General features: G+C 33.4%; 1 protein-coding gene across 1 annotated transcript in view; it reads left to right on the forward strand.

The window, feature by feature from the left end:
* The window catches only part of LOC145265344 (F-actin-capping protein subunit alpha-2-like), a 124,193-nt gene extending 104,180 nt beyond the window's left edge, over positions 1–20,013 (forward strand). The window contains exons 4-8 of the mRNA XM_080121110.1: positions 801–1,016; positions 2,176–2,260; positions 11,956–12,027; positions 16,604–16,666; positions 19,658–20,013. Coding sequence (XP_079977236.1) covers positions 801–1,016; positions 2,176–2,260; positions 11,956–12,027; positions 16,604–16,666; positions 19,658–19,798 — 577 coding nt within the window. The 3' untranslated portion in view covers positions 19,799–20,013. The remainder of the gene's footprint in view (positions 1–800; positions 1,017–2,175; positions 2,261–11,955; positions 12,028–16,603; positions 16,667–19,657) is intronic.
* The last annotated feature ends 383 nt before the right edge of the window (positions 20,014–20,396 follow it).

Genomic DNA, 20,396 nt, shown 5'->3' on the forward strand with positions numbered 1-20,396 from the left:
TCTCTCTCTCTACTGTCTTATGTTTATGGTAGGTGCTTGACTGAACTCCCAATTCCTAGTACCGTCTAAAATTTTGACAGCAAGAACTTATCTTCCAACAACCAGAGCAAAAAAACTTTCCTTTCTTTCTCTTAATCAAAAACTCAATGGAACTTCCATTAACTAAATTTCTTTCCTAGAACTTCCATTAACTAAATTTCTTTCCTAGAACATACCATCTGTAGAACAAAATATGATGAAGCTGCTTTCCAACAGACTACAACATGGTCATCTCCAAATCTAATGTAAAGAAATATTTGTTGAGCCATCCTCTTGGATAATCAGTTCCGTTTAATCATTTGTCTATTCCATCCATTGTTTTCATTTTTGTTCATGGTGGCAATTGTCGTTCAACCAGCAATATCTTTTACCCTTATTCTCAAGGAACCTCTGAGCTTTAATAAGTGGCAAAAAAGAAAAGGCAACAGGGCATTCACTGAAACTTCCTAATGTTCAGAGTATAGTTTTTTAATGCTTCAAAGTAAACATTTAAATAAAAAAAATTAAACATTTTAATCAGTGAGTTTTTAATTTTACCCAAGATCTATTCAAAATTACAATAATTTTCAGTGAAGCAAGATTCATGTGCTTAACTATTATTCAAATCCCAATTTCAGCTTTAAAAGAATTTATGTGTCATATTGATACGAGAAGAAATCAAACTCTTGAACGAATTATCTACCTTTCAATTTTCAAATAACCAAATATTGTATAGATTAGGAATAAGAACATGTGTATCCATTGTTTTGCTTCTCTTTCAGATATGACCATTTGCGTAAAGAAGCCAGCGACTTGCAAGCAGCTGATATCGATGCCGTTGCTGAGCCGTGGCGAGCCGTGATCGAAGCAGCTTTTACTCCCTATGTACATAACCACTACAAACATGGTGTCACCTCGGTTTACGGCACCAGTAACGATTCTAACATAACTATTATTGCTTGTATCGAAAGCCATCAGTTCCAGCCAAAGAACTTTTGGTAAGTTCCTTCTTGCAATTTGTTTTTCTTATATTTCCAATATAAAAATAGTACTGATTGTTTCCGATGAATTATTTGGACTACTGTTCTCACAATGTTTAGATGCAATCTCCAGCCTTCTTCAAGCATGTGTGTTGAGCAAGAATGGCCTTTTAATATAATATGGGATAGAATGCTGTTAAAAAAGTATACTACATATTTAAAGCTAGAATTGATTTAAGACTTCTAAAATTCATACTAGAATTGTCGATGAGGATCCATGCTGCAACAAATGTGTTATAATCAATACGTTATAATTTTTCTAAGAAAATAAGTTGTGTAGCTTTGTTCTACAGTGTGTTAAAAATGAAAAAAATAATAAAGAATGGATTTCTTTATCAGATGATATATATCTATAAAAGTGTGTGAGGACAACTCTCAATCTATGTACTGAACAAATTTTTTATCTACAGACTTGAGATTTGGTATATAGGTATTCAGACATGTGGAAAACTCTTTAATCCGTTTTCACCCGGAAATAAGGACTGCTAAGGGGTAAAAATTGAAAAATTGGTACTTAGGCGTCATCAGATTTTTATTTGCTTGTTTCACATGCATGAATCGTTCACATAACCGCTTCCTTATGTTAAGAATAAGTAGGTTTGAAAACACTTCAAAGATCATAGCAAGCTGGCCTAATGGTTATCGTACTTGACTCACTGCCTTTAAGTTTTGCTTTCAATCTTAGCTTGAGTATTGTTTTTACTTACAAGGCATGAACTGTTTAGAAAAAACAATACTCGCATACATGTCTCAGTTTCTTTCCATTTTTTTTTTTTTTTTTTTTTAAAGGAATTTAACATGATATTTAATACTGAGCAATGTTGGGTACAACGCTAGTTTTTTTTTATAAAAAAATGTCTAAAGTAAATTCAGTTTTTTCTTTAAAAATTAAAATTTGTTGGTAAAACCCATGTTTTGTTTTTACAATTATCTCGTCTATAATAACAATTGATGAAATGGCTCTGACAATTTTTGCTTTTTATAATTTTTTAATGTAAATATCACAATTTTTACACTATAACAGCTCTTCCATGTTGCTAGACAGTATGTCACAAATAGAGAATTCTTATACAAACAAGATTTTTTTCTGCAACCTGTATTTTTTTTTTCTTTACAGGAATGGGCGCTGGCGCTCTCAGTGGACTGTAACATTTAATGAAAATGGTGGACAAGTAACATTAATAGGTTTACTTAAAGTTCAAGTAAGTAAAATCAAATTACTAATCTGCTGGAATATATAGTTATATCAGAGGATACCCCTGAAATACCACTTGAGATAATGGCTAGTCTTATTTATGAGATTTATTCAACTTCCTAGACATTAGGTTGTTTTTATATCTGGCTGGTTATTATTTTTGGCAAGATCACAGCAGGGAATGTCTGAAGGAATATTTTTTTTCGAAATGGACAAATTGAATTCTGAGTGACCAAACCAAAAATCAGAAATATTTCCCCATGTCTAAAATGATTTCTCTTTCCTTGCCTCTTTCCTCTCGCAGCCTGTTATTATTTGCATGCTTTGCAAACATGCAACTCACCAAACATACTTATTTACATTTGTGCCACTCAGGTAAGGAGGATTGTCCTCACTCCCTTCTGAGCTGCACGTCTGAGCCATCGAAGATATCACTGCAACACGACTGATGACAAATTTCAAGTTAAGGCATTGGCAAAGAACGGACATTATGAAAAAAATGGTTTGCCATTGTAACAGGATGTGGAGGAGGCAGTTTAGGACTTCCAACTTCTGCTGATTGAGCATTCTCATTAGCCACATTGAAGAGAATCTAGAGATGCATTTTTAGTTGATGTGTATCTAAAAAAAAAAAAAATTTACATCGAATGTTTGTCATTTTGGATTTAAAAGGTAAACTTCCCAATGATTATTGAAGATACAGAAAAAGACAAAGATTTAAAAGTTGTGATATAGACTTCATTTATACAGGGTTCGCACACACCTGAAAAGTCCTAGAATTTTGAGTTTTGCCTTGAAAAGGCCATATTTTTTAAATTGCCTTGAAAAGTCCTTGAAAATATGGAAAATGCCTTGAAAAGCGTATTTTTATCTCCACTAAAAATTTGTCAAAATATTAAAAATAAAATCGAAAGAAATAGTATTAAATTATTTTTTAAGTACAAACGGGGCTCAACTCTAATTAGGCCCTGTTTCTTAGTGTTTTGTCGGAATGAAATGAAACTTTGGTCATAACTAGTTTATTATATTCAAAGCATCACATCAAAACGCTAGGGTCTTTGGCCTTTTTTCCTCCGTTGACTGTAAAATGCTCAGAAAAACACTTGAATGTCCTCTGTTTTTTTGGGGTCACCCTGTATTAAAAGAAATACCATTAAAATATTTTTTAAATGTTGAAAATAAAATCCAAAATTGAAATTGTATATTATCGTGAAGAGTTGCGTCCCTTTGTTTTCTATATTATTATATAGAAAAAAAAGGGACGCAACTCTCTTCACGATAATATACAATTTCAATTTTGGATTTTATTTTCAACATTTAAAAAAATGTTTTAATAGTAAAGGGACGTAACTCTTACACCGGAAGTTAAAAAGTACATACCCACTCTTCTATTCTCTTGTCAGACATTTGTTTGCTCTAAACTCAAGACCAATTGCCACCAAGCAGGTATGGTGTAGAAGGCAATTTAAAAGTGCATTAAACATTCTTATGCACAACAGGAAGGTAAAGGAAGAGGAGTGTGATAGTGTCCTGAAAGAATATGATACTTTTCTTAAGCAGCTACCTGTCATTGGATCGGAAAAGTTTGTTGAGCTCAACCATGGGAGTGAAGATGACGGGTTAAAAACTAACTGTTTGCAACCTACATGACTGATATTTGTTACAGCAAGTTGTTTCAAATTGTGAAGACTGTTCTGATGTCTGAGAAGATTCTCTGTGAACAAGGAAATAGAGGTTGAGAATATGAAGGATGAGACTAGTGGCACAGAGAATCATCTGTGATCAGATTAATGCAGTAGGAGGGACGTGTCAAATCTCAATAACCAATCCTCTGATTGTTTCATGCTCCATGGCTAGACAGAGGTATGACATGTACCTGGAAAAACAAAAAGAAGAGAAACAAAAAGATATACAAAAACTCCAGAGAAAGGTAGACCTTGAACGGATAGAAAAACTAAATAAGAAGAAAGTGAGAGTAGAAAATGACGTTATGTCATTGACTTCATCAGCAGATGCCCTTGCTCTGAAGGCAGAAAATTCTGGAAATTTTAATCTGTTGACAAAGTTAAATGCTTTCAGAAAATCAGCCTTTGAAAAAAAAAAATGAACTGGCTAAACTCAAAGAAAGGCTTAAAACTAAAAAAGAAGAATCAATGACTGTGTAGTGATGTAAATAGTTGATCAGTTTTGTTGTGTGTTAGAGAACTTCATGTAACTGTTACCTTTATAACTACTTCATGAAATAAAGAAATAAAAATGACTTTTCTTGTTATCAAGTTTTTTGGTTTATTATATCATTGAAGAAGGCCTTGAAAAAAATTTGAAAAGGAGCATTGAAAATCTGTACGAACCCTGTTATAAGAGTCGAATTAAGAGGGACGGATTTGAGCAGCAAGATGTTTGTACACATTACATTTAAATTTCTGCATTTTAGTACAGTATTTCAAAGTCTGAGGAAATAAATTATTAGATTAAATCTGGACCTTCTTTATTGAAGAGACTTTTTTTTTCTTTTTTTCATGCTGTCCAAAATGTTAGTGGTCAGTCCACTGGCTCAAATGTGCCAACAATACTCCATACATGGGTTTCTTTATGAAGAGCGATTGATTACTAAAACAAGCTGCTGGGTCAATTGGTTAGTTTTAAAATATTTTTTTATGATCATTGATTGGTTAGTTTTAAAATATTTTTTTTATGATCATTGATTGGTTAGTTTTAAAATATTTTTTTTATGATCATTGATTGGTTAGTTTTAAAATATTTTTTTTATGATCATTGATTGGTTAGTTTTAAAATATTTTTTTATGATCATTGATTGGTTAGTTTTAAAATATTTTTTTATGATCATTGATTGATTAGTTTTAAAATATTTTTTTATGATCATTGATTGGTTAGTTTTAAAGTATTTTTTATGATCATTAATTGGTAAGTTTTAAAATATTTTTTTATGATCATTGATTGGTTAGTTTTGTCAGCTTTAGATGAGATTTAAAAGAATCCTAACTTATTTTAAGGTGTGCCTATGTTTTAAAGAGCAGCAAAGTAGAAACAAACTAACTAAATAATGCCTCCCCCCGCTCTTTCCATACAATGTTTTTAATTCACATTGATGCTTCCATTGGCATGTCGGAGAGGGTGTTCAGCCACTATTTTAACAGAATTTACTTATTTTTATTTTTAACAATTTTAATTTTCTTTACAAAAAAATAAATTATTTCTTTACAATTTTTTAAACTTTTTTTACTAAATATTTTTAAAGAGGTGCTCAATTTTGTGATTTATTCAGATCAGCTTTTTATGCAGTTCCTATTTACTAGCTAAAAGACTTCACCTTAATCAAGTGATTGCTCACTGGTAATAACAAGTTGTGTACCCTGAAATCTGAGTGATAACAAACCTTGCCAGATTTCCAGCATTGCTGCCTCTGTCAACAACAATTGTTGCAAATTACTTTATCACCATCATTTACTATTGATTTCATGCTGGTAGGAATTGTTTTTCTTTGGAATTTTAAGTCTCCCAAGATTCCAGAATGCTGTAGTCTACTCATGAAGATTTGGTTAGTGTTCATCATCTTTGGTCTTTCCATCCTCTTTGACCATTCACAACCATTTTGTATGGTACCAACCTGGGCTAGTGCCACCTTTTTTTTTTTTTTTTTTTTTTTTTTTTTAAGTGAAGTGAGATTTTTGGATTTCTGTCAGTTTTAGTACTGTTATTTCTATATTTTTTTATTTCTATTTTAACTTGCCTTTGCTGTGAATGATGATTATGTTGGTTGGTTTCTGCATTCTAAGATTTTCTTTAATATTTGAACTGTTTTGATTAGTACCACGTGTTAAGCCTCTATTTGATCTCAATTTTTCACAGGTGTTTCAGGACCGTCCCTTGTGCTCGTACAATTATTAGTATTGTATTCCATATTCCTTATTCCTTTCTGGTGCTACTAGATTAGGCTATCTATTTATTGGCTTCCTGAGACGAAATGCACCTACATCAATTTTTCTGTTTTTGTTTTCTATTCTCTTTTGTAAAACTTATGTTCTGCAAAAACAAAAACAACAGCCCCCTTCCCCTCTCCTTTCTTTTTCCTTCCCTACTACCCAACCCTGTCGGTGGGGCATAAGAATACACCGACTGCCCCCCTGCAGAGAGTAAAAACCTCTTAATGGGGCCACCTGTTGGCCGTGGGTGGCGACCCGTAATGCCTAGGAAAGGGATCCTGGTGGCTGAGTAACTGATACCTAGGGAAAACAAAGGTATCAATTGCAACACTCCACTTTGGCCTCGTTCTGGGCTAGACAGGCGGTTCGACGGGCCTGATCCAATCAATCAGCTGGTCACGTCAAGCTCTAAACCTGACTAACATGACAAGAAAATCCACTCACACTCCCCACCTTTTTACAATAAACAGATTTAGAAAGCGGTGGCCCATGGGTCAATCAACTCGCTGGACAAATGGACTTATCACGGCTGAAAAACAAATATTCTTACTAAAAAGAGGCTTTTGAAAAAAAAAAATTTTTTTTTTAGTAAAAATGAATGAACTACAGGTACTTAGGTCCACCAACGAGACGAGTATACCTTCCGTGTATCCGTGTTGCTATTGGGGCGAATGGGTCCCCCCCCTCCAACACCTCCCATATAGGGCTCCGGGGTGGGTGGGGAGCACGAGAGAAGAAAAATTACGAACTACAAAAATGGCCCACTATAAGCCTCAAAAAAAGAAGTCATTCAGAAGTTTCTGATCTGACTAGCTCAGACTCAGAAACTTAAATAAACAAACAAACCTTCCCAAGATTTTTTGTAATAGAAACAATTGAAGGAGAACAAATAACAAAAATGTCTCCTTTCAAAATAGAAAGGATACTATCAAAAGGAATCAAACCAAAAACTGTAAAAAAAACAAAAAAATGGGACACTGTTAATCGAAATAACAAACCAGAAACAAGCAAGTGGAATTTACAAATGGAAACTTTTCGATGATCGAAAAATAAAAACCTACCTCTACAGAACATTGAACACTAGCAAAGGTGTAATCAGGTGCCCTGAACTAGCCCTGTGCCCCCTTAGAAGAAACAAAAAATAATCTTAAAAATCAAAACGTCATTGATATCAAAAGAATTCAGACAAAGACAAGATCCGGCGAAATCATAGACACAAACACTTACATATTAACATTTGATATTCCTCAAATACCTAACAACATAAAAATAGGATATGAAAAAATAAACACCGAAATTTATATACCAAGACCATTCAGGTATCACAATTGTCAACGATACGGGCACCATAAAGATTGATGTACACGACCACCAACTTGCATGAGATGCGGAGACAAAGAAACACATACTGATTGTCAAAATGCGTCAATTGCCATCAAAATCATAGCGCAAACTCAAAGGAATGCGAAAAATGGAAAAAAGAAGAAGAAACTCTCAGAATAAAATACACCAAAAACATAAGTTTCCAAGAAGCCCATAAACTATCAGAAAACACAAAATACTCTGAGATAACAAAAAGAAATACACAGCCTAACCTTGAACCAAATAATACAACAAAAACAAATCCCTCAAACACTCAAATTGAAGTATTCATGAAATTACTCAACGAAATGAGAACTAATAGAAGACTTCAAAAAAAAAACCATGAAACAAACCATCACAGAAAGTAAAGATTTTTTAAAGAATATAACCGAAATAAAACAAAGTCCCCAAACTAAAACTCTACCACAAAAACCTATTAAACTCCAAACAACAGCATCCATAGAAACAACCTCTACGACATAAAAAATAAACAGACCCCAAAAGAACCCCACAAGACTGCTACCAATAAAAGCAAAATAAACAGATCCCGCTCAACCTCTAGATCAGGACCCCACCACCCACCGCAACCCCATTCTCGATCTGAAACCCAAAACACCCAAGCAAACATCAAAACTATGGATGTAGACATAAACACCAACAGTCCAAAACCAGAAAAAGACAAACCATGGCTCATAAAATAATTCAATGGAACATAAGAATACTTCAGAGGAACAAAACCCAACTTTGAAAAATTTTTACTCCTTATAAAAACTTTCTGCCCTGCTATAATTGCCCTACAAGAAACCCACCTAAAAGAAAATAATACAATTAATATAAAACACTAATGCTCATATAACTACATAAACAAGAATTCAAACATAGCTACAGGAGGATCATCACTACTTATAAACAAAAACATCCCACACAGTGAAATAAACCTAAAAACAAACATGCAATAACCGCAACATTCCATAAAACAATAACATTCTGTTCACTATACATCCCACCAAGTGAAAGAATAAAAGAAACTGAACTAAATGCCCTAATCCAACAACTACCAAAACCATTCATACTAATGGGGGACCTAAATGGCCACAACGAACTATGGGATAGTACAAGAAATGACAAACGTGGTAAAATAATCGAAACGCTACTTAACCAAAATCAATTATGCCTACTCAACACCAAAGAAAATACATATCTATACCCAGCAACAGGCACTCTCTCAGCTATTGATTTAGTAATTTGCGACCCAACTCTATGGACTACAACTGGAAAACACATGATGATACATGCGGAAGCGACCACTACCCAATTATACTAGAAAACAAAAACCCAGAACCAGACGACAAAAAAACCCAGAACCAGACGTTGGAATTTAAAAAAGGCAAACTGGGAAAAATTCCCAAACTCCTGCAAATCTAGACTGATACCAGAAGCAAACACCCAGACTGAGGATCACATAATATATTTCAACAATACACTCCTTTCCATTGCAAAAGAAAACATACCAAAAAGTTCTCCCCCTACAAAAGTCAACAAACCATGGTATAACAAAGAATGTCAGGAAGTAGTGAGAATGCGACGTGCCAAACTAAGAAAATTTAAAAAGAATTCAACTAAGGAAAACGTAAATCAATTTAAAAACAGCAGAGCAAAAGCAAGAAAAATCATCAAAGAAGCAAAAAGGAAGACCTGGAAAAACTTTTTATCAAAAATAAATGAGAACACCAAAATCAAAAAGTATGGGAGATGGTAAGGAAAATATCTGGGAAAAACAATAAAGACCCAATCAAACACCTTACTTGCAATAACATAAAAATTACTAACAAAGAAAAGATTGCAAACAAACTAGCTGAACAATTCTCCATAAACTCTTCATCAAAAAACCAATCAAAGAAATTCCAAACCCTAAACCAGAATGAAGAAAAGAATTAACTTCAAATCAAAAAATGAAGAACATTACAATCAACCATTCAACAGAACAGAACTAAGAGGCAATCCAAAAGTCTCATGATACAGCAGTAGGTCCTGACAAAATCCACTATCAATTTCTAAAAAACCTACCAAAACCATCTCTCAACTACCTTCTACAAATATACGACATATGGATGAACAATAACATCCCCAAAAACTGGAAAGAAGCCATAGTAATTCCAATACCTAAACCAAAAAGAGACCATTCAGATCCAACAAATTACCGACCCATTGCCCTCACCAGCTGCGCATGGAAGACCTTCGAAAGGATGGTCAATGAAAGACTAACATGGTATCTTGAAAGCAAAAACCTGATAACAGAATATCAATCTGGCTTCAGGAAAAATAGAAGCCCCATCGACCACCTAATCAGATTAGAAACATTCATCAGAGAAGCTTTTGCCAGAAAAGAACACCTAATAACAATCTTTTTCAACCTAGAAAAAGCATATGACACTACTTAGAAATATGGCATTAAAAAAAGACCTATATGAACTTGGATTTAGGGGAAGAATGCCAGAATTCATTTGCAATCTCTTAAATAGACACTTCAAAGTAAGACTAGGCAACACACTCTCAACCCAAAAAGAACAAGAAATGGGGGTACCTCAGGGTAGGATCTTATCCGTCACCCTTTTCAACATAAAAATAAAAAAATCATTGAAAACATAACCTCTTGTACTAACTGTGCCCTATACGTGGACAACTTACTCATCTGCTACCGATCAAAATACATAACCACAGCTGAACGAAAACTGCAACTTTGTCGAAATAAAATAAACGAATGGGCCACAGAAAATGGTTTTAAATTCTCAAAAGAAAAAACAAAATGCGCCCATTTCTGTAAACTCCAAAGAACTCACCATGATCCCATCCTAAAACTGGATAACAATATCAATCCCTGTCGCTGAACAACACAAGTACATGGGCTTAATATACAGCAGGAAACTGACCTTCATACCTCACATAAAAAATCTAAAAACAAAATGTCACAAGGCCATTAAACTGATCAAAGTCCTAGCCCACACTAACTGGGGCGCTGACAAAACAACACTACTTAAACTATACCATTCCTTAATAAGATCCAAGCTGGATTATGGATGCTTTATATATGGGGCAACCAGAGAATCTATATATATAAAAGGCAAAATGTGTGTGACCATTTTGCGTATGTCTGGCAAAGGCTTTTCTCGCACACGGTCCCGGGTTCGTTACTATCGCTTACAACTGTTTATATAGGTCCTATATAATAATATCTAGGAATTAGGAAACTGCGTAGCGTATAGATTTATTTACGTTGATTTTTACAAAATTATTGCTATTTTGGCTTCTCGCGTGTTGATTGGGCTTTTTAGTATAAATAAAGTGAAACTAAACTCAAACGGCCGTGTTCGCGGCATTGCGCCAGGAAAAACGTCCAGAAGCAATCAGCTTTGATCAATCTCAATCTGGACAATTGGGAGCTGCTTTCCCCCTCCCCAACATCTGTTGGGGTAAAAAACTGTCAAATTTCGGTAAACAAACCCAAACGCTGCGTGACTTCTATTTGACCTTCTTAATTAGGTCAAATGGAAGCAGCAAGTTAACTTTTATTGCGCACGCCTGTTTTTATAGTTCAATATATAAATTCAAACCCGTGTATGTTCATATATATGTCGCGGTGGCCTAATGGGTAACGTTGCCCGGTTTTTTGTTCTTTTTTTCACACATTAATTTCCAACTCAAGGGTATGGGTTCGATTCTCATACTCATCTACCAAAACATTTTTTTTTATTATTTGTCATCTTATTTTAAATTGTTTCAAAACTTATTTTTATTATTTCATTATTCTTTTTCATTATTGCTTCACATAACTAACTTACATATTCAGTTGCATCTCTTATTGTTTGTGTATAATATAGGGTCCACATCGCTTGACCAATTGTCACCAAATTTAGTCAAAACATCTGTCATGGTCTAACTTAAAACTGATTTAATTTGTGAATACCTTGACCACAAGGGAAGGTCACAGAAAAGATAAGTATTTTTTTTTTTTTTTCATTAGAGAGACTCACTACCTGGCCCATATTCTAGCCAATGAAGACCTCTATCTTATATAAGCTTAAACAAGTTCAGCATAGTTTGACAGAATTTTAACTTGGGTTGTCAAGTGAAGTTGTGTAGTCTCACAATGGACTTATTTTATTTACCTCTCCAAGATGGTTAGACACAAGGTCAGGTGTAAAGCTGAAAAGCCAATGCACTATGATTAAATGCCTGAGCAGCCTTGTCTGCATTCTCTGGTAGTGGTGCCTTAGTGATTTACAATAAACTAAGCCCTTCTCAAATAAAAGATAAAGCCTGAGGTGTCTTTCCTAAGATTGAACAGGACTGAAACTGATTGTTGTTTTTTTTTTTTTTTATATATATTTCTTTTTAGGTTCATTACTATGAAGATGGAAATGTGCAGTTAGTAAGTTCCAAGGATGTCAAGTTGACCCTTAATGTAACTGTAAGTGTAACGTTCCTTTCTGATTTTTCTTTTCACAATGTTAATCAATTTTAATCAATTATCAGAGATGATTTATGGAATCACTTTTCAGTTGCCATTACTCAGGGTTTGCACATGCTTGAAAAGGCTTTGAATTTTTGTTTTGAAAAGGCCTTATTTCTATTATTACCATGAAAAGAAGGAAAATGTCTTGAAAGGCCTTGAAAATGATATTTTAATGCCTAGTAAAAATTTGTGTCAAAATATTAAAAATCAAATTTAAATACATTCTTTTCAAATGTTATTGTATTATTTCTGGTATTGTGATATTGTCGATAAGAGTTATGTCCCTTTATCATGAAACTACCCGATGCTATTTATATACTTTACAGATGTATTTCAAGTGAAATTCAAACATAAAATGAACCGTGTAGACCAATCCAAAATAGGGAAAACAATATTTAATTGCACTTGGTTGGCCAGATATAAATGGATTAAGGAATGATTGTTGTTTATGTCAAGATATTTGTTTTTAGCAAAATGTACTGAAATTTCTCATAGCCAGACCTGTATTGAGAAAGGATTCTCACTGAACAAGGAAATAGAGGTGAAGAACATGAAGGATGAGACTCTAGTGGCACAAAGGATCATCTGACACCAGGTAAAAGCAGCAGGAGTGGGGTGAGAAGTTCCAATAACGCACTCCCTCATTGTGTCATACGTCATGACTAGATAGAGGTATGATATCTGGAAAAGCAAAGACAAAAACGCAATAAAAAGGCAGACCTTAAGTAGTTAGAAAAATTGAATAAGAAAGTGAGATAAGAAAATGATATGTCATTGACTTCATCAGCAGATGATTTTGCTCTGAAAGCAGACAATTCTGGAAATTTGACTTTGTCAACAAAATCAAATGCTTCCAGAGAGTCAGCCTATGAGAAAAAAAAAATGAACTGGATAAGCTATTAAGTTTTTGGATTTATTATATATATCAGTATATCATTATCAAATTTTGTTTGAAATTTGAATTTTGTTTTGAGAAGGCAATAAAAAAATCCTTGAAAATGGGGTCCTGGATATAACCTTAAACTATATCCGATGGTGAGGCCCCAGTTTTGGGGAGTGTGGAGCCACCCTTTAATTGCCATTGCTCCCAGATCCACTCTGACCCGGAGTGGTAATACCTGTTAGGGTCCCAACTATGGGTTAAATAGAAACGGACTTTAAAAAAACAAATATACTCTATTAAAAAATTGTTCTTCAAAATCATTGAATTTGGCATTAAATAACCCGAAAACGGTTGATATGTCGTAAAACAACCAACCAACCTTGAAAATGGACATTGACAATTTGTATGTCCCCTGTTACTATATACAGATTATGCACAAAATCAATTTATAAAATCCATATATTTGAACATGTTAAGAATTTGAAGAATAAAATCTTTCATTCAAATGACTGAATTTATTACTAAATTGACTTTGACATTGGGTAATTAGAATACACCAACTAAAATAAACATAAATATTATCCACAAGTCAATCAGTCAATCATCTTCCAAATCCCACAATGGTAATTGAAAGAACATAAAATTCTACTAGACATGACTAAATATGCTAAGGACAAAATAAACCAATAATTTTTCCATGAAGAATTCTAAAACATAAGAATCATCTACCTATATACACTGACAGCTCCAAAATTTAAAATTAAGAAGCAAAAAATAAATGCAATATCAATATATAGTGCCACAATTACTGCTATTGATTTAGCTCTCGACCTAATCCCTAAAAGTAAACAAACCCTAATCCCTAAAAGTAAACAAACCCTAATCCCTAAAAGTAAACAAACCCTAATCCCTAAAAGTAAACAAACCCTAATCCCTAAAAGTAAACAAACCCTAATCCCTAAAAGTAAACAAACCCTAATCCCTAAAAGTAAACAAACCCTAATCCCTGAAAGTAAACAAACCCTAATCCCTGAAAGTAAACAAACCCTAATCCCTAAAAGTAAACAAACCCTAATCCCTGAAAGTAAACAAACCCTAATCCCTGAAAGTAAACAAACCCTAATCCCTAAAAGTAAACAAACCCTAATCCCTAAAAGTAAACAAACCCTAATCCCTAAAAGTAAACAAACCCTAATCCCTAAAAGTAAACAAACCCTAATCCCTAAAAGTAAACAAACCCTAATCCCTGAAAGTAAACAAACCCTAATCCCTGAAAGTAAACAAACCCTAATCCCTAAAAGTAAACAAACCCTAATCACTAAAAGTAAACAAACCCTAATCCCTGAAAGTAAACAAACCCTAATCCCTAAAAGTAAACAAACCCTAATCCCTAAAAGTAAACAAACCCTAATCCCTAAAAGTAAACAAACCCTAATCCCTAAAAGTAAACAAACCCTAATCCCTAAAAGTAAACAAACCCTAATCCCTAAAAGTAAACAAACCCTAATCCCTAAAAGTAAACAAACCCTAATCCCTAAAAGTAAACAAACCCTAATCCCTAAAAGTAAACAAACCCTAATCCCTGAAAGTAAACAAACCCTAATCCCTAAAAGTAAACAAACCCTAATCCCTAAAAGTAAACAAACCCTAATCCCTAAAAGTAAACAAACCCTAATCCCTAAAAGTAAACAAACCCTAATCCCTAAAAGTAAACAAACCCTAATCCCTAAAAGTAAACAAACCCTAATCCCTAAAAGTAAACAAACCCTAATCCCTAAAAGTAAACAAACCCTAATCCCTAAAAGTAAACAAACCCTAATCCCTAAAAGTAAACAAACCCTAATCCCTGAAAATAAACAAACCCTAATCCCTAAAAGTAAACAAACCCTAATCCCTAAAAGTAAACAAACCCTAATCCCTAAAAGTAAACAAACCCTAATCCCTAAAAGTAAACAAACCCTAATCCCTAAAAGTAAACAAACCCTAATCCCTAAAAGTAAACAAACCCTAATCCCTAAAAGTAAACAAACCCTAATCCCTGAAAATAAACAAACCCTAATCCCTGAAAGTAAACAAACCCTAATCCCTAAAAGTAAACAAACCCTAATCCCTGAAAGTAAACAAACCCTAATCCCTAAAAGTAAACAAACCCTAATCCCTAAAAGTAAACAAACCCTAATCCCTAAAAGTAAACAAACCCTAATCCCTAAAAGTAAACAAACCCTAATCCCTAAAAGTAAACAAACCCTAATCCCTAAAAGTAAACAAACCCTAATCCCTGAAAGTAAACAAACCCTAATCCCTAAAAGTAAACAAACCCTAATCCCTGAAAATAAACAAACCCTAATCCCTGAAAGTAAACAAAAAAAAACTTATTCACAAACTCTCTAGCTGCCTTAAAAGCACTAAAAAATTGATAGAACCCTTAACCATTCAAATACTGAACAAAATCGATCAACTTGCAAATAACAAAGAAATAATTCTATGTTATACTGACTTGTATCGATCTAAATGAAAATGACAAAGGAAAAAATCTCTAACAGCATACAGACTACAAATCTCAAATGAAAAAAAATGATCTCCAGCAAATAGCAAAAGGAATGGAATAGACGACAAAATATTAAACAAATTATTGAAGAATGTCATAAAAAACAAATTTAACAAAAAAAAATATACTAAATCGAATTACACATAGGCCACACACATTTGAGTGTGGCCTATGTGTAATTCGACTTTGTACCTACTAGAAGGTGTCGAACCCTCACTATGCACATGCCAGAAGTTCACTGTCAAGCATATATTACTAGAGTGTGTTGACTTTATTACATATCAAAAGAAATACTATCATGTGTTCAACCTAAAAGATCTCTTCAACAAATTGAAACCAGTCAAAATAAGACTCTCTGAAAGAAATAAATTTATTAACCAAAATATAAAACAAAATCCCAAATTTGGTGCACACCAAAATTTCCACAAAATCTGTATGACCTTAAATAACCATAGAAAGGTTGATAGGTCATTACCAAATCAGTATTAAATAACCATAAAAAGGTTGATAGGTCATTAACAAATCCGTATTAAATAACCATAAAAAGGTTGATAGGTCATTAACAAATCAGTATTAAATAACCCCAAAAAGGATTTTATATAAAAACCAAATTTGACCAAAAGTGGTAGTACTTCTGCTAAGGTTCCATTTCTTGGTTCAAATAGAATTCGTCCTGTGTAGGGCCTCTAACAGTAATTGATGGTGATTGTGAGCTTCGAGGAGTGTACAGTCATTTCTTGGTCGCTATTACTATTGGAGTCATCGTATCTGTTCATCTCCTTTATTGGCTCAAATAGAATATCTTTGTTCCTATAAATTTATATCCAAATATATATTTATATTACAAACCAATCATCTTGAGTAAAGCAACAAAACTTACATTAATAAATATTTGACGACATTAAAATTGTTATAACTATATGATTGTGTTATTGGTATTAAAAAACGCCAAAAGGTGTTGATATCAAAGTAAAACAATCTAAATTCAATGATTCATTTATAATATGCATGTTCAGCATTAAATAACTTTAAAAGTTTGTTTCTACCATGCAACATCCAAACTGGACATAACATGAATGTTTCTCATTTTGTTTTTCTAGAAAGAAGAACCTACTGCCAAGGAATTTACACACTTGGTATCGAAAGCTGAAGATGAATATCAGGTAATGCTTTTAATTTTCATCTTGTTTAATTCTACCATAATATACACAATCAATATGCTTCTGGCTCTCAATAATGATTAAACCATTTTTTTTCCCCACAAAGAAAACAAACGATAATCGATTATTGTAGCACACAATAGTGTTAGGAAATGTAGAGTGGTTTATATTTACACTAGCGGGGGGTACCCGGCGTTGCCCAAGTGTTTGGAGGTGTGTGTGTGCTCGGGCGGGGTGGGGGGTGTTAATCAAAACATAAGAATAAGCGAAGTAAAAGAAAACAGAAAAACGAATGTTAAACTTATCTGAAAAATAAAGCCGGGGTTACCCTGGGGGTAATCAAAGCATAAGAATAAGCGAAGTAAATATTTTTAAAAGTTAAAACTTAAAATCAAGATAAAAGCACAAAACAAAAACTAAGGTAAGGCAAACGAACGATGTTAAATGTAAAAATCAGAAAAAGAAAACAGAAAAACGAATGTTAAAACCTCTTTAAAAAATCTGAAAAATAAAAACAAAAATGTGAAAAATGGCTTAAATAAGCTTGTTTCAATATTAAAATTTAAAAAATCGGTGGGTACCCGGCGTTGGCCGGGTGTTTTTGGATGTGTGTGGTCGTTCGGGGGTGGGGGGTGTTAATGAAAACCTAAGAATAAACTAAAAAAAAAAAAAAAAAAAAAAAAAACAGAAAAACGAACGTTACGTGAAAAATGGCTTCAATAACCCTGCTTCAATATTAAAATATAAAAAAATCGAAAAAAAAAAAAGACATCTCACACCACGATTCGAACCCAAAACTTTGAGATAATGACCCAGCGCTCTAACCAACTGAGCTAACACAATGTACATGAAATTAGCTCATTTTTTTTTATCTTTAAACTAAATCAGGTTACGAAGTCGTATGACACATGCGTAGAAGCGAATTCGTCATGAGAGGACAGTTTTGGCATTATTCTTGTATTCTTTTCCCCCTTTTACTTTCTCTTTTTTTAACCCCGGACAGGTAACAAAAAACAATCAGACCGGTGAATCTTTAAAGATTTATCTTTTTATTTTGTTGTGTGTTCTTTGGTAGAGGAGCACATCTGAATCGGGAGTTGAAAACTTTATAACAAAGAAAAATAAGATGTTGATCAGGATTAAATATAAAGTCAATAAAATTTTCTATTTTTAGCAATACTAATCAAGATTTGCCCAAATGTATCTGTTGTTAAAACTATTTAAGTCAAAGAAATACGAAAAACAGACATTTATGTCTCTTTAAGGGTGAGGTGACTTGTCAAGAATATGTTAAATTACATAACCTCAAAGATTGATATTTCTGAATTTTTTAGATGAGGATTGCTTATTTGTATTATTTGGATTCATCGGACTACTGTTCTCACCTTGAGTGTGATTTTCACATCGTTTCAGTTGATATAACCTCCGATCTTCTTCAGATGTATCGTGTCAAACTCGTGAATGTTTCTGTCAAACTCGGGAATTTGGACAGAATTTCGAGTGGAACCGTTTATTTACTTTGCGAGGATAGCATGCAGATTAGGCTACAATGCTCAAAATATACCGTACACATATCAAATCCAAACTGAACCATGGTTGTGCCATATTCAGCTCCACTTAGAAATCCTCCTTAAAAAATTATTAATCATGCAAAATTAAGGTTTGAGATCAAGTCTGAGAGCCTATCGAACCTCGTTAGTGGAAAGCCTTTATATATTAAAGAAGCCTTTAAACCACCCCTACATTGAAGATGGGGAAAAATTAGCTTTACAATATGCAACAAAATTGCAAAGCAATCCTGAAAATCCAACATGAGACAACCTTCAATCCATGATTCATAAATTTCTATTCTGGGAAATCAAAAAGCATACCCTCCTTCATACACAGAATTAAGGAAGCAATATTCCAAATCAAAAAAAATTACAGACATGGTCACACAAAATAAAATTACAGACTACCATGGACATTAAATATACTAAATATTGATCTAACACACACACACACAATTCAAGGAAAACAATACAATTTAACAAACAGAAGCAACTATGGAGAACTCGGCAAAAAATATATACAAACGGATCCAAAACAATGAATGGAACAGGCACAGCCTATACAGATATAAAGTCAATGCCGAGTACAACTGCTCAATCTATACAGCTGAACTACCAGAGAGAAAAATCAAACACCCCTTCATTACAGAAATAATGCAAGAATACAATGAAAAGAAAAAAAGGTAATGCAATTATAATAGCCATGTTGGTATCCTAGGAAATGAAAATGCAGACAAACTAGTTAGCGAAGTCACATACCATAAACATACAAAATCAAAATTCTACATATGGACCAAAAAAATTCTAAGAAAACCTGGAAAGCAAGTGGCAAGAAGAATGGAACACATCCATAAAGAATAAATTACATGAATATCAACTGAAAATCAAAAAGCAAGACCAAAAAACATGGATGAAAAGAAGAGATCATACCAAACTGATCCACTCCTACCTGATCAAAGCTGAAGCAACACCAAAATGCACACTCTGCAACCAACAAAGTAAACATATAATAGTAGAATATTAAAAGGCACAAACGTATTCGGAAAAAAATATTTTGAAACTGCAAACGTCAGAGGTGTTTGAAAAAATAAAAACCTCAACAAATTATAAAATATTATATATACTCTTCTAAACAAAATAACATTTTTCTTTAGAAAACAAACTTTTTAAAAAGAAAAATTGACGACAAAAGCAAACTTTTTTTTTTTTGCATAAAATGACCCCCAGAGATTAAAATGCTGTTAAACAAATTCACTTGCTCACGCTGTGTATACATATTTGATAAACTCTTTCCTTGGTTCACCACCCAATATTTTTAGGTACACCCAATGTGTGATACCTAATACATAGATTGTTTTATTTCTTTTCTATTTTTTTTTTTTTTTTTTGTCCATCTCCATCCTGAAAAATTGATAAATTTAAAATCTCTTTTGTCTCTTTGCAGAGAGCCATCTCTGAGAATTACCAGACAATGTCCGACACTACATTTAAGGCCCTGCGGCGACAGTTGCCAGTTACTCGCAGCAAGATTGATTGGAATAAAATCATTGGTTATAAAATCGGCTCGGAGCTGAAGAACCCTTGAGGGGTATTTGAGCCTAACAGTAAATTTGAGTGGAATGTTTTTCAGGCTGGGTGGATGCAAGGCTAGAACTCTGCTGGGTGGCAGTGGTGAGGGGGGAAATAAAAAAAATAAATAAATAAAACATCCAGAAAAGATGTTAGAGAGAAGGCGAAAAAATAAATAAATATATATATATATATATATATATATATATATATATTAAAGGGAGGTAACTGCCTTCACTTGTCACCATTCCTCTATCTTGAACCTTTATATCTATTCTCTCTCCTTTCTCTTTATTTCTCCTTAACCATTTTTCTAAGTTTCTCCATAATAAAAAGAATTATAAAATTAAAAAAAAAAAAATCCAGAAAAGGAAAGGAAAAAAAGCAAAATAAATAAATAAATAAAAAAGACGGCAACTACCTTCATTTACTCCCCCTATTCCCCTCTTCTTCACCTTTCTATCTATTTACCCTTCCCTTCTCTCTCTCTGACCATTTTTTTAAGTTTCAACATAATAATAAAAAAAAAAAGCAAAAAACCTTAGCTTGAATCGGCATGTAGCATTGGTACTGCTACTTTGGTCAATTCATTAACTGCCACCACCACTACCATC

Source organism: Euprymna scolopes, chromosome 40 (genome assembly GCF_053919585.1).
Source record: "Euprymna scolopes isolate OS-2025 chromosome 40, ASM5391958v1, whole genome shotgun sequence".
NCBI lineage: Eukaryota > Metazoa > Mollusca > Cephalopoda > Sepiida > Sepiolidae > Euprymna > Euprymna scolopes.